We start from the raw sequence: 15,973 nt of genomic DNA on the forward strand, positions 1-15,973 counted from the left end.
GTTGCTGGAAAAGCGCAGCAGGTTAGGCAGCATCCATGGAGCAGGAGAGTCGACGTTTCGGTCATGAGCCCTTCTTCAGGCCACAGTTAGAATATTACATGCAATTCTGGTCTCCTTCCTCTTGGAAGGATGTTGTGAAACTTGAAAGGGTTCAGAAAAGATTTACAAGGATGTTGCCCGGGTTGGACGAGTTGAGCTATAGGGAGAGGCTGAACAGGCTGGGACTGTTTTCCCAAGCACGTCAGAGACAGAGGGGTGACCTTATTGAGATTAATAAAATCATGAGGGGCATGGATAGGATAAATAGATAGATAAAGTCTTTTCCCTGGGGTGAGGGAGTCCAGAACTAGAGGGCATAGATTTAGGGTGAGAGGGGAAAGATATAAAAGGGACCTAAGGGGCAACATGTATGGAATGAGCTACCAGAGGAAGTAGTGGAAGCTAGTACAATTGCAACATTTAAAAGGCCTCTAGATGGGTACATGAATAGGAAGGGTTTAGAGGGACACAGACTAAGTGTTGGCAAATGGCACTAAATTAGGTTAGAGTATCTAGTCAGCATAGATGAGTTGGATCGAAGGGTCTGTTTCTGTGCTGTACTTCTTTATGACTCTACAATTCAGTATAAACAAGTGAAGAGGACATTCATAAAGTGCAATCCTCAGCAATGCTGTACTAACTTAAGAATGTGCAATTACAGAGCTACCCCTCTACACTTCGCCCTGTTTGGTTGATGCTCTAACTACAAAATGTCATTAAGTGTTTCCATCCCACTAAGGCTTCATAGCCAAGTTATATCCAACAACCTGCTCTAGCAATTCTGTGCACAATTTGACATCTTTCCACCCTTTTCATCACAGTAGCTGAGACAATCCATAATATTCTGACCTAGAGATGTATCATTGGCAAAAAGAAACTAATTGGTTCTGCATTCATCTCAAGCGTTGATAAAATGCAACCATTCATTTTGAAACATTGTTTATAGCCAAGCAAGCAGGCTCAAAATTATCTCTGCCCACCTCCAATAGCAGAGGCAATTAGGAATCAAATCAGACCGTTCCCTCCAGGACATCCTAGTCCATTCCTCAACCACCAATACCCCCCCCGTCCCCAATATAACCGCAGAAGATGCAACACCTGCCTCTTCACCTTCTCCCTGCTCACCATCCAAGGGCCTAACAGTCTTTCTTGGTGAAACAGCTTTTCACGTGTACCTCCTCCCATCTGACCTATTGCATTCACTGCACTCAATGTAGCCTAACCTAAGTTAGGGAGAAACCAAACACAGACTGCATGACCGCTTTGTAAATCACCTCTAGTGTGATCCCCCTCAACCTTCCCGTAGCCAGTCATTTAACACAGCTGCCTGCTCACATGCCCACTGGTCTGTCCTCAGCATGATGCAATATTCCAGCAAATCACAGCACAACTGAAGGAACAACATATCTTCAGACTAGGCACTTTACAATCTTCTGGACTTAATTTTGAGTTCAATACTGGTTACATTCTCTGTTACCATGTTTCGTCACTCCTCTCCCGACTCCAGTAGGACTGTCTATTCTTTACAGCTTGGCAGTTGGACACACCATTGTTCTGCCATTCTCACATTCTGATCACTTAATCGGCTTTATCAACACTTTCTCACAAAGCACTCCAAATCCCCTCGACCGCATAAATGTTGCTCCTTCCACACTTCATCAGCTCTGATAAAATCATCTAGATTCAAAAAGCTAGCTTGCGCTCTTCTCCAGGGATCATGCCTGACCCGCTATGATTTCCAACATTTTTTTGTTTGTAGTAGATTCCAGCATCCGCAATAATTTGCTCCTCGACATTTTGCCAGTTTGTTTAGTTCAGCCATATTTTAAAAAACGCAAAATACCCCAAAGATAGCCATGAGTGAAATCAAAAGCAGTCATTAAAATCTGGTGATATTTTTCGCATTCAAAATGCTTATACAAAACTTGTGGAAGAAAACTTCCAACCTGAAGTATTACATTTGTTACTACAATAGCTAATTAACAAAAGTATCCTTCAACTACAATGAAGTTAATATTTGTTCAGCTACTTTTCTCTTCCATAGGTAGCAACTCAGTGAATCATGGATACAGTTGCAGGGAAACAGGTTGTAAATGATCTTGCACACAACAAAGTGCAAGCTTATACATTAAACAAATACAGAACAATCATGGTTTCTGATTCAGGAATTTTGGATAACCTGACCAAGATCTCAAGTTCCCAAAAAATATTATCAGTTATTCAAACAAAATACTCCCCACCCCCCACCCACCTGTTTTGTTAGGATAATGTTGTTCTGTAGTCATTTCATTTGAGACCATATGGCAGTTTAAAAGGTGGTGAGATGAACAATGTCAGTGAGACTTCAGAAGATTCACTTGATACTTGACAAAGTGGATCACTGACTTCTTAATCCTCACAAAAAATTGAGAATCAATACCTAACTGAACTATTACATTGGTGCCACTGGTTGGCTTGAGAAAGAACTCAAATGTATTCCAGAGTTCCCTCTCTAAAGTAGAACAGTTATGCAGAGGTATGAGGACAATTTACAATTTTTCGTACCCTCAATCAGATTTATGGTACCAATAACTCAAAGTTAAATTCTATTTTCTTAACAGGCCAATGCTGTTAGAGGATAATATTGTGCAGTCCCACTTTCCCGTGAAAAATAAACATTTATGGCTTTGACTATAAATAATTTACTACAAGCTCGCTGTATCGTTATGTCTAATTTTGAAATATGCAAGTTAGAATAGCTTAAGTAGACCGAAGCAACAAGATAAAATCTAAGAGAGAATGAAGAAAACTAAGGCAGGGTTATCATCAAATGGCAAGAGGCTGATCACTTAGGACTGAGACAAGGAGAAATCTTCCATTCATAGAGTTTGATTCTTCGGAATTCTCTTTCTTCAGAGTTGTGGATACTCCATTGTTGAATACAATTAAAGCTAAGATAGATTTGTGGCATCTCAGTGAATAAAAAGATAGAGAGCATTTGAAAACAAGTATAGATAGAAAATCAATCATGAGTGTATTGAATGACAGAACAGGCTCAATGGGCAGTATGGTCTACTCCTGTTTCTACTACCAATGATTTTAAAAGTTCAGGCAAGGATAAATATATTAGACAGACCACCCAGCATCTTCCTTTCACTGGACACACCCATCCCTGTTACTAGGATCTGGGGGCTTCTACCAAAATTGGATGACCCCACAGTAGCCTGACAAAGTCATACTCACGGACCTTACAATATCCTAGCCACCATCAACATGTGCATTAGTTACCTTGCACTGGCAGGACAGACGTGCAAGTGGCAGCACTAGAATACACAACCAATAAAGAGTTGTTGGGAGTCCTCAACACTGATTCCAAAACTCCTTCAAATGCCTTGACATCAGGTCAAATATGGGCAACAAAACCTACTGATGAACCACTTCCAGATCACTAAAGCTAAAGAATCAATACACCATTTGAACACCACTGAGAAATTGTGGATGGCAGCAAATTATCCTGGGTGCTGCACCACAAAGTGAATCAACACAAGTGGCTCAATAGCACCATTACTAACTGAGTCCTAAAGGTAGTTAGGGTTCACAATAAATGCTGACACAGTCAGTGATAACCATACCCCATGAAAGAAGCATTTTAAAAAAGATGTCTTTATGAACAAGGCAGATGTCAGAGCATTCATATTCCCCAGGAAGTCAGTCAACAACCTTGGTGAATGTTGCAAACTTGATGTCTTCATTCCAATGAGGATAGGAATGCGGAATGTACAGAAAGACCAATTAGTTGTGTTTTTAAAAAGTCTTCTTCAAAAGTTAAAATTTGTGTTTCCTGCCAGTGGATTAAAAACAAATTTTAGCATAAACCATATCTTCACTGCAATATGAAACTAGCTAATTCATCGTTTCCAGGTGTTTTCCTTGCTGCTCAGAGAGGCAGTAGCCTTTGAAGTCAAGAAATGAAGATTCTTAACAGGTTCATGCAGAACATTTAGTTGTACAAGATCAATAAACTCAGGCATGACGATATCCATCTCACAAGTATTATTCAGACCTATCCAGTAGGTCACTTGCTTGACGTGGTTCTGTCCCACCTGTGGATTTCAAAGCAACATCTATGACAATAGTGGAGCCGAGAGTTCTTTTGATAGCAACATGCATGGCATGAAGGTTACCAGTGTCTCTGGCAGTTTGTCTTTTTTTTTGCATAGATCCAAAAGTTGCTGGCATGGTACTTTGCTGGCTTCTGCACAACTGCCTGAGCAACCTAAAGATTATTTACATGTTTTAGAATTAGGAGACAACTTGCAAGTTAGGTGAGCTGTGCTCTTTATTTCAATAAGGCATTCTTATAAGGTAGATTTCAAACCAATCTGTGTTCTATTTGTTCCTTTGCCAAAGATAGTTATCTGCAGCTTTTTTGATGATTGATGGCCAAGACTTCAATGCTTCAAAATTATCTGGTAAACCCTCAGGCAGAAAGGGTCTCCTAAGAGAATGCGAGCAGTTCTGATATTTATTGCCTAACCCTCATGCATGGAATACAGACTTGCAACATTCCATTGTGCTCTGCCTTGTCTATTTTTCCCTGATATTCACAAGTGAGGTCAGATGGCTTCATTGAACTGTCTAGTGAAAAGAGGGCTTTGAATTAATTTCGTGGAGAGGTCATTTGCCTTCCAAAGCAAAAGATCTGGCAGAATTATAGGGCAGCAATATGGATAATAATATCCAGAGTGAGACAGGAAAGGACAGTGTGTTCAAACATAGAAAAACAGCATCAAATGGATTAAAGAGGCTGAAAATCGTAAAAAGGCAAAATTAATTACTCCTCACTTAAATACACGTAGTATCTGCAAAATTAATCAATTAAAAGACACAAACAGAGGTTACTTAGTACGATCTTACAACCATTACGGAAACATGGTAACAAAACAATCAAAACTGGGAACTAAACAGAGATGTGTGACCTTTCAAAAGGACAAGCAGGAAGAAAAGCGTGTTGGAGTAGCTTGCAGGATACAGGATAAATTAGGAAATAATAATAAAGGAATGTAAAAAAGGCAGGACATTAATTATGGACTTGCCACAAACAGTGGCTACAAGAGTATGTCAAAGGCTAAGAATACTGCAGTAAGTAACTCATCTATTCCTAAAGTCTGCCCATTACCTACAAGGCACAGGTCAGGAATGTGATAGAATACTTCCTATCTTCATTGGCACCACACCCACAAGCATCTACTCCCTCTACCATCGACATTCAGTAGCAACAATATCTACTATCTACAAGATGCACTGCAGAAATTCAAATCCATGACCATTTCCATTTAGAAAGCCAAGCGTAGCAGACATATCGGAATATCACCGCCTGCAAATTTCACTTCATGCCAATCACCATCCTGACTTGGAATTTAGTACATTCTTTCCCTGTCACTGGGTCAAAATCCTGGAATCCTTCGCAAAAGGGCACTGTGGGTTGACCTACAGTATATGGACTGCAAGGATTCAAGAAAGCAGCTCACCACTACTTGTCAACTGGAGTTGGTAATAAATGCTGGCCAGCCAACAATGACCACATCCCAGGAGTAATTAAAGAAAAGATGCAGACAGTGAAGATAGTAAATGTTGTGTTGAACTTCACAGCAAGAGGATGCGACTACAAGAGGAGTCTTATTGCAATTGAATGCGGCCTTAGTGAGACAACACCTGGAATTGTGTGCGCAGTTTTGGTCTCCTTATAGAGTTATAGGAGCTGTAAGCACGGAAACAGACCCTTCAGTCCAATTCGTTCATGCCAACCAGATATCCCAAGCTAATTAGATTAGATTAGACTTAGATTAGACTTACAGTGTGGAAACAGGCCCTTCGGCCCAACAAGTCCACACCGACCCGCCGAAGCGCAACCCACCCATACCCCTACATTTACCCCTTACCTAACACTACGGGCAATTTAGCTTGGCCAATTCACCTGACCCGCACATCTTTGGACTGTGGGAGGAAACCGGAGCACCCGGAGGAAACCCACGCAGACACGGGGAGAACGTGCAAACTCCACACAGTCAGTCGCCTGAGTCGGGAATTGAACCCGGGTCTACAGGCGCTGTGAGGCAGCAGTGCTAACCACTGTGCCACCGTGCCGCCCACAATGTAGTCCCATTTGTCAGCACCCAGCCATAAACTCTAAACCCAATCTATTCATATACCCATCCAGGTGCCTTTTGAATGGTGTTGGTGTAACTGTACCAGCATCTACACTTCCTCTGGCAGTTCATTCCATACACGCACTACCCTTTGCATAAAAAGTTGCCCCTTTTAAACCTTTTCCCCCCTCACCTTAAACCCATGACCTCTCGTTCTGCACTTCCCCATCCAGGGAAAAGATCTTGTTTTTTTTACCCTTTCCATGCCCCTCATGATTTTTTAATCCTCTATAAGGTCACCCCTCAGCCTCCAATGCTCCACAGAGTTTGCATTCTTTCCATATTTGTGGCAGGGTGGGAGGTTTCCTCCCACAATCCAAGGATGTGCAGGTTAGGTGAATTGGCCATGCTAAATTGCAAGCAGTGTTCAGGGATATCTAGGTTATCCAAATATCGGATTATCCGAAGGAGATCTCGATGTCCCGATAGAAACATTACATCAAACAGCTGTTTCAGTCCTGATCGCGTCTTTTGTTTACAATGATTAAAAATGATCTTGGCTCACTGAAATGCTGCTGAGAACAAATCTGGACAGTGATGGGAGCCCGGGCACTGTCTCCAAATGACTGATCTCCCACCCTCCCTCTCTCTCTCTCTCTCTCTCCACACACGTTCACTGGAGTTCTACACAGGAGTGAATCCTAAACCTCCCCCCCCACCCCAACCAGATATTCTCTCTAACATTGTCCTGCGTGCGCGCACTATTTGGAGACTTACCCAAGGGCAGCAGTAGTCTTACCGTTGGTGCCCAGTCCAGCTGCTGGGATTGGAGGTTAAGGGGGCAGGGCGGGGGCAGTGCTGGATGGGATTGAGGCAGATGGTGGTGTTGGACGGGGTTAGGGGCGGGTGCGGTGTGAGACAGGGTTGGGGTGATGATGTTGCCTTATCTCCTGACTTTACAGGGAGCAGACTGTAGAGAAGATTCTGAGCCCCAGAGGAAAAACACTGAATCAATTAACTGAATTTATTATCTGAATAAAATACTGCCCACCCATCTCGTTTGGATAATCGAGGTTCCTCTGTAGACGGTAAATGGGAAAGCCCTGGGGAAAATTGATGTACAGAGAAATCTGGGTGGTAAGGTCCATTGTTCCCTGAAAGTGGCAAAGCAGGTCGATAGAGCGGCCAAGGCGGCATAGGGCATACCCCCCTTCATCGGATGGGTACCGAGTACAACAGTTGGCAGTCCTTGCCTGAGGAAGGACGTTGTGTTTGGAGGGAGTTCGAGGAAGGTTTACCAGACTGTCTCCTGGGATTGCAGGTCTTGTCTGAAGGGAGATTGGAGTAGGAGTATATTCACTGGAGGTCCGCAGAATGAGGTGGAAATTTCATTGGAATCTATTAAATCCTAATAGTTTTAGATATGGTAAATGCAGGATAGACGTCCCCAATGACCAGGGAGTCGAGAGCCAAGGACCACAGTGTTAAGGATATGAGATATGCCATTTAGGACTGAGATTAGCAGAAATTTCTTCAAAGAGTGGCAATACTTTGGAATTTTCTGCCTCAGAAAGCAGTCGAAGCCAAAACACTGAATATTTTCAAGAAGATAGGGCTGGTTTCATCATAGAATCCTGAGAATGTGGAAACAGGCCACTAGCTCCAAGGAAGTCCACACCAACTCTCCAAAGAGCATCTCTACCCTATCCTAATAACCTATCATTTCCCAAGCCTAACCCACATATTCCTGAACATTATGGGCAATTTAGCATGGCCAATCCACCTAATGTGCACATCTCTGGACTGTGGCAGTAAACCGGAGCACCCACTAAAAACCCACACAGACACAGGTAGAATGGCTGGAATTGAACCCGGATTGCTGGCACTGTGAGACAGCAATGCTAACCACTGAGCCACCATGCCGCCTCAAGGCTCTGGAGGTTAAAAGCATCAAACAGCATGGGACAAAAGGTGGAACAGGGTACTGAGCCATAATCTCACAATGACAGAGCAGGCTCCAAAGTCCAAAGGGAGCATTTGTGTTCCTGTTTTCTGTTTCTGAAATCATGATGAAGGTAATAACAATGATTTGCACCTCTACCGAAGGCACAATAAAAAAATGCATGCGAGTTCAATGGTAGCACTCCTGTTCAATTCAGAAGGTAGTGGGTTTAGGATCCACTTCAAAGTCTTGAGCACTTACCCTATGCTGAGACTACAGCACACTAATACTAAGGGAATGCTGTAATATGGGATGTGTTGCTTGCAAAACAGACACTTAACCAATGCTCAGGTGGGCATTACAGATTCCACAGCACCATTTCCAGGAGTAGAGAAGCTCTGCTCCTTGGCCTATACAATATTTATCCAACTAATCAAAGATTAGTTGGTCATGGTCACTTCTTGCAGTATGTCCCTGATAGCTTCCACATTCCCCAATTTTTAACACATACATTTCAAATATACCTCACAATGCATAAAGCACTTTAGGAGATGTTTACAAATGCAAACCTTCGTTTTCTTCTTTAATTTATCATTCCTTACCTGAAGCATTTCCAGTAGCCCCAAACACAAATCCTTGCTGTGCCGTTTCAGTTGCCTCTGGTTTCTCAACAGGCTTAACCAAGTTGAAAGTAAACCCAGTCTTAGATTCTGCTTTTGAAGTGTCAGACAAAGATGCTGATTCTTTGGTTTGCTCTGACTTTTTAAGTTCAGACTGTGGTTGCGATTCAACATCTTTGCTTTTATCAAATGCGATTGGTGTAGAGCTCAAAGAGTTCTGTTTCTCATCTGGTTTTCCAAATACAAATGTTTTCGCTGCCACAGACTCCTGATCCACTGTTTTTTCAGGCAGAACTGCACTCACAGTTGCACCATCTTTTCTTTCTTCTGTTTTGTCCAGCTGTAACTGCACTACCGAGGTTTCTTTCTTCTCCTCTGTGCCAAATTTAAAACCTCCAAGTGCCATGTCACTTTTCTTACTTTGTTGACTTGTATCTGATGCACCGAACTTAATTGAAGTTGAATTGTTACCAAAGGCAGCTACCTCAAATTTAAATCCACCACTAGGGGTTTTAGAGTTATCCTTTTTGTTTTCCTCTGAATTTTTTTCTGTCGAAGTACCTCCAAATTTGAAACCCCCTGTAACCTCAAATTTATGTCCTCCAAAGGCATTAGTTGAGGAAGCAGAATCTGACGTGCCAAATTTAAAACTACCCTGATTCCCAAACTTAAAACCAACAGCGCCATCTTTACTTTGCAAAGAGTCTACAGTTGAGGGCTGGATTCCAAAGCTGAATGGTGAAGCAACAGTCGATAATGCAGATGAGCTAAGCCCTTAAGAAAAAAAGAACATGATAATTAAATTAAATTCACACTGCCTGATACTGTAATGATCTTTCAGTAGAAAATACGCAAGTTATATACTAAGAGAAATGAAGTCACTAACTTCTAAATATAAAAAAAGGATCATAAAGTATATAGACTAAATCGATGGCCTTTTGTTTTGAGTAAACGTTATGCAGCTACGAGTCAGCTAAATGTAATCTAAACTGATTTATAGCAGCATTCCTCCATTACAGTAAAGTGAGCATTTTTTAATTACAATAATAAACTGGACATGGCAGAAAAAAAACTAATCAGTAATCATCTGAAAATATACACAGGCTTGAGGTATGTAATTTATATATTTCAGAATTTTAATAATTCATTCAGGGGATAGGAGCGTCACTGGCTGGGTCAGTATTTATTATGCATCCCTAATTACCCTCAAAGTGGCGAGCATCCTTTATGAACTGCCACAGCTTAGGTGCTGTAGATACACCAACATTGATGTAAAAAAGGTCAAAGTCATAGAGATGTATAGCACGGAAACAGACCCTTCGATCCAACTTATCCATGCCAACCAGATATCCAAACCCAATCTAGTCCTACCTGCCAGCACCCAGCCCATATCCGTCCAAACCCTTCCTACTCATATACCCATCCAAATGCCTCCTCTGGCAGCTCATTCCATACACGTACCACCTTCTGAGTGAAAAGGTTGCCTCTTAGGTCTCGTTTATATTTTGCCCCGTCACCCTAAACCTATGGCCTCTAGTTCTGGATTCCCCCACTCCAGGGAAAAGACTTGTCTATTTATCCTATCCATGCCCCTCATGATTTTATAAACCTCTAAGGTCACTCCTCAGCCTCCGACGCTCCAGGGAAAACAGCCCCAGCCTTTTCAAACTCTCCCTATAGCTCAAATCCTCCTAACCTAGCAACATCCTTGTAAATCTTTTCTGAACCCTTTCAAGTTTCACAACATCTTTCCGACAGGAAGGAAACCAGAATTGCACGCAATATTCCAACAGTGGCCTAACCAATGTCCTGTACAGCCGCAACATGACCTCCCAACTCCTGTACTCAGTACTCTGACCAATAAAGGAAAGCATACCAAACGCCTTCTTCACTATCCTATCTACCTGCGACTCCACTTTCAAGGAGCTATGAACCTGAACTCTCTTTGCTCAACTATACTCCCTAGGACCTTACCATTAAGTGTACAAGTCCTGCTAAGATTTGCTTTTCCAAAATGCAGCACCTCGCATTTATCTAAGTTAAACTTCATCTGCCACTTTGGCTTATCTGATCAAGATTCTGTTATAATCTGAGGTAACCTTCTTCGCTGTCCACTACATCTCCAATTTTGGGGTAATCTGCAAACTTACTAACTATACCTCTTATGCTCACACCCAAATCATTTATATAAATAATGAAAAGTAGTGGACCCAGCACAGATCCTTGCGGCACTCCACTGGTCACAGGCTTCCAGTCTGAAAACAACTCTCCACCACCACCACCCTCTGTCTTCTACCTTTGAGCCAGTTTTGAATACAAATGGCAAGTTCTCCCTGTATTCCATGAGATCTAACCTTGCTCACCAGTCCTCCATGGGGAACCTTGCCAAATGCCTTACTGAAGTCCATATACCGCTCTGCCCTCATCAATCCTCTTTGTTACTTCCTCAAAAAACACAAATCAAGTTTGTGAGACATGATTTCCCACACACAAAGCCATGTCGACTATCCCTAATCAGTCCTTGCCTTTCCAAATACATGTACACCCTGTCTCTCAGAATTCCCTCCAACATCCTGCCCACCATCTAGCTCACTGGTCTATAGTTCTTACCACGTTTCTTAAACAGTGGCACCACATTAGCCAAGCTCCAGTCTGTCGGCATCTCACCTGTGACTATCGATAATACAAATATCTCAGTAAGAAGCCCTACAATCACTTCCTGAGCTTCCCATAGAGTTCTAGGGTACACCTGATCAGGTCCTGGGCATTTATCCACTTTTATGTATTTCAAGACATCCAGCACTTCCTCCTCTGTAATATGGACATTATTCAAGATGTTACCATCTATTTCCCTACATTCGATATCTTCCATGTCGTTCTCCACAGTAAATACTGATGCAAAATATTCATTTAGAGTCTCTCCCATCTCCTGTGGCTCCACACAAAGGCCGCCTTGCTGATCTTTGAGGGGCCCTATTGTCTTCCTTGTTACCCTTTTGTCAGAGAGTCATAGAAATGTACAGCATGGAAACAGACCCTTCGGTTCAACCTGTCGACCAGATATCCCAACCCAATCTAGTTCCACCTGCCAGCACCCGGCCCATATCCCTCCAATCCCTCATATACCCATCCAAATGCCTCTTAAATATTGCAATTGTATCAGCCTCCAACACTTCCTCTGGCAGCTCATTCCACACACGTACCACCCTCTGCGTGAAAAAAGTTGCCCCATAGGTCTCTTTTATCTTTCCCCTCTCACCTTAAACCTATGCCCTCTAGTTGTGGACTCCCCGATCCCAGGGAAAAGACTTTGTCTATTTATCCTATCCGTGCCCCTCAATTTTGTAAACTTCTACAAAGGTCACCCCTCAGCCTCAGACTGTCCTTAATGTTTTTGTAAAAACCCTTTGGATTCTCCTTAACTCTATTTGCCAAAGCTACCTCATGTCCCCTTTTTACCCCCGATTTCTCTCTAAAGTATACTTCTACTGCCTTTATACTCTAAGGATTCACTCGATCTATCCTGTCTATACATTATATATGCTTCCTTCTTTTCTTAACCAAACCCTCAACTTCTCTAGTCATCCAGCATTCCCTATACCTCCCAGCCTTTCCTTTCACCCTCAGAAATATACTCTCTCTGGACCCTCATTATCTCGTTTCTGAAGGCTTCCCATTTTCCAGCCGTCCCTTTTACCTGCAAACACCTGTCCCCAGTCAGCTTTTGAAGTTCTTGCCTAATACCGTCAAAATTGGTCTTCCTCCAATTTAGAACTTCAACTTTTAGATCTGGTCTATCCTTTCCATCACTATTTTAAAAGAAATAGAATTATGGTCGCTGGTCCCAAAGTGCTCCCCTACTGACACCTCATTCACCTGCCTTGGCTTATTTCCAAAGAGTACGTGCATCTTCTCCAGTAGGTACATCCACATACTGAATCAGAAAATTTTCTTGTACTCACTTGACAAATTCCTGTCCATCTAAACCCTTAACACTATGGCAGTCCCAGTTTATGTTTGGAAAGTTAAAATCCCCTACCATAAGTATTCTATTATTCTTACATATAACTGAGATCTCCTTCCAAATTTGTTTTTCAAATTCCCTCTGACTATTAGGGGGTCTATAATACAATCCCAATAAGATGATCATCCCATTCTTATTTCTCAGTTCCACCCAAATAACTTCTCTGGATATATTTCCGGGAATATCCTCCCTCAGCACAGCTGTAATGCTATCCCTTATCAAAAACACCACTCCTCCGCTTTCTGTCCTTCCTGTAGCATTTGTGTCCTGGAACATTAAGCTGCCAGTCCTGTCCACGCCTGAGCCATGTTGCTGTAATTGCTATGATATCCCAGTCCCATGCTCCTAACCATGCCCTGAGTTCATCTGCCTTCCCTGTTAGGCCCCTTGCATTGAAATAAATGCAGTTTAATTTATTAGTCCTACCTTGTCCCTGCCTGCCCTGACTGTTTGACTCGTTTCTGTTCTCAACTGTACCAGTCTCAGATTGATCTCTTTCCTCACCATCTCCCTGGGCCCCACATTCACCCCAACCTTACCTTAAATCTTCCCGAGCAGCTCTAGAAAATCTCCCAGCCAGTATATTAGTCCTCTTCCAATTTAACTGCAATCCGTCCTTCTTGTACAAGTCATTTCTACCCCAAAACAACTTCCAATGTGAATTCTTCTCCCATACACCAGCTCCTCAGCCATGCATTCATCTGCTCTCTCCTCGTATTTCAGCCCTCACTAGCTCGTAGCACCGGGAGTAATCCAGATATTACTACTCTCAAGGACCTCTTTTTAAAATTTCTGCCCAACTCTCTGCAATCTCCCTTCAGAATCTCAACCTTTTCCCTTTCTACGGCGTTGGTTCCAATGTGTACAATGACCTCCTGCTGTCCCTCTCCTCTTTCAGAACATTCGATGTTCCAAGATTTCAATCTATTGAGAGTTTGTAAACCGCATCATTCCTTTCAATCTATTTTACTATACATTTTCTCAGCGCAAAACTCTATAGAGCAACATCAGCTTTTTAGCATTGTGTTCAATTCTATTCATGTCTCCATTCTTAGTTCACAAGAATAATTAGAAAGTTGATTTAGAATTAAGGCAGCATTAGTTCAATAATGCAATGAAGGTATGCCATCAAATTTTAGTTCTTTGATTCAAATCTTTAAAGATTGGATTATAACAACTGATGCCCAATGGGCAGTTTCAGATTACTGTGAACTCTTATTAGTGTGTTAGGGCCTAGAAAAGAAAGTAACAATGAATAATAAGAATAATAATTGACCTGGTGGATAGCACTCGCAATCCATAAGCAATTTTTAAAAATTCAAGTCCTTGAAGGGCCCAGTTCACCCTGGAGCCACGCCTAGATCAACAAAATGCTAACTTAATCCTCTATCTCATAGAATTAAAATGAATGTGCATTTTAATTTCTTAAGTACAATATTTAACAATTGATTAAACTTATTCAGTTTTACAACTAGTAAAATAAACCAGAGTGCACAATATCCATTAGCATTATCGCACATACAAGAATATGTTGAAAATCATACAATAAAACTTTTATTATCCATCAACTCAACTAAATGAGGCACAGCTATACCTACAAGCATCACTTCTTCCTGGAATGCAAATGTAGAAACGAGACAAGAGAATGCAGGATTACACAGATAGTTAGGAATACACTTGTGAGCAGCATAATTTCTAAAATGGGTTGACTGGGTTGAATAGTTTCTACTGTCTGTTCCATGCAATTCACTGCAGAAAATACACTGATCTAACAGCACCCACAATGACATGACCTGTAAACTTTTAGACATCAGAAAACATCTTCCAGACACATATATATCATATAGCATCTCTGGTTCAGTTTACTAATTATTTTATACCTTTAGGGTCAGTCTTGCTGCCTGTTTTCTCAGTTGTACAAGCAATACATTTTGTTACATTTGATGAATTCTGAATGAAACAGGCTTCACAACGCCAGGATCCTGCTGGCTTCTTGAATTTGTCACCAAATCCCCGAATTCCATCTGTCGGTGCTGAAACAGGATTGTTGGCAACAACAGGTACAACACCTAAGAGTAAAATTCATAAAATGAAAAACATAACTTGCACACATTCAATACCAAAAATTAATTGTGGTGTACAAGTGTAGGAGACCTCTAAGTTATCATTTATATACCCTATAATGTTTGCAGTTAATGCTTTTGAATTCAGTGCAGAACAAATATGTAGTACCATTGGAAGTGATCCTAAAGCTCAGATGATTTTTCAAAATAAAAACCAGCATCTTTTAGGGAAAAGACTGTAGGTGTGTCGGAGAGTGATCCCTGCCCTACATTAATATTATTTCAGAGCAGTCAGTCTAACAAGACTCAACTGGTCTAAGTGTGAGCATTATTCACATTCAGAGAAAGAATGCCAAGAAGGAATTAACAGTTTTTATTGTGGCTTACATTTCTTTGTTTCATTGCTAGCATCTCAGCAATATCCCATACATAGGTACTTAGTATTTAAAGTCACCCTGCTTGGTTTTCTTTCATTTTAAAGCTACTTAAGAACACTTTCACATTTAAAAATCACAATCACCAGTTTAAACTACTTCTACGTTTGCATGCATTGGGCCTTGCAAGTTCATTTCAAAAGGAACATTGAGGATTGTAGGTGGTGTGACTCTACGTGAATTTAAATTCACTTTGAGGATTAGAGTTGGTTCTTCTGCAGTGGTGGCGATGCACTTAGTTTTCTGCAGCAGAAAGTACTGCACAGATCTTGAAGTAGTCAGTTCCAGGAATCAATATAGTCATACAGTATAGAAACAGGCCCTTCAGCCCACCAACAATGACCAAGCTACATTTATCCTATTTACTTACAAAGGTGTTTCAGCTGACATTTCAAATGACTTCACTGATCCAACACGGATCAGAGATCAACAGCAATATTTATGGCTTGCTACCTCCAATGTACCTTCTTCTGATTCATTAGTGCCATCAGGCAGGCAATTTGGGATGGTTACAATATCAAGGGCATTGACAAATTCATTGCGTCATAAGATGAAGGCACATTAAACAGTGTGTGGAGGAGATCAGGGCCCAAATATCTCAGTACACCAGCAGAATTTCATGACGTCGTCCCCAGCGTTTAATGTGAAATTATGACTTTGCAGAGACTATCAGCTTTGAAGAAGTGGATGAGGCTGACATTGTGGAAATGCTCAAATCTTATA

General features: G+C 41.6%; 1 protein-coding gene across 1 annotated transcript in view; it reads right to left on the minus strand.

Annotated features, from left to right (window-relative positions):
- The window catches only part of nup153 (nucleoporin 153), an 80,765-nt gene that overhangs the window by 14,052 nt on the left and 50,740 nt on the right, over window positions 1–15,973 (minus strand). Inside the window, exons 17-18 of the mRNA XM_060850009.1 lie at window positions 14,634–14,822; window positions 8,712–9,503 (exon numbers count right to left, since the gene is read on the minus strand). Coding sequence (XP_060705992.1) covers window positions 8,712–9,503; window positions 14,634–14,822 — 981 coding nt within the window. The remainder of the gene's footprint in view (window positions 1–8,711; window positions 9,504–14,633; window positions 14,823–15,973) is intronic.

The sequence above is a fragment of the Hemiscyllium ocellatum genome, chromosome 34 (genome assembly GCF_020745735.1).
Source record: "Hemiscyllium ocellatum isolate sHemOce1 chromosome 34, sHemOce1.pat.X.cur, whole genome shotgun sequence".
In the NCBI taxonomy this organism is placed as follows: Eukaryota; Metazoa; Chordata; class Chondrichthyes; order Orectolobiformes; family Hemiscylliidae; genus Hemiscyllium; species Hemiscyllium ocellatum.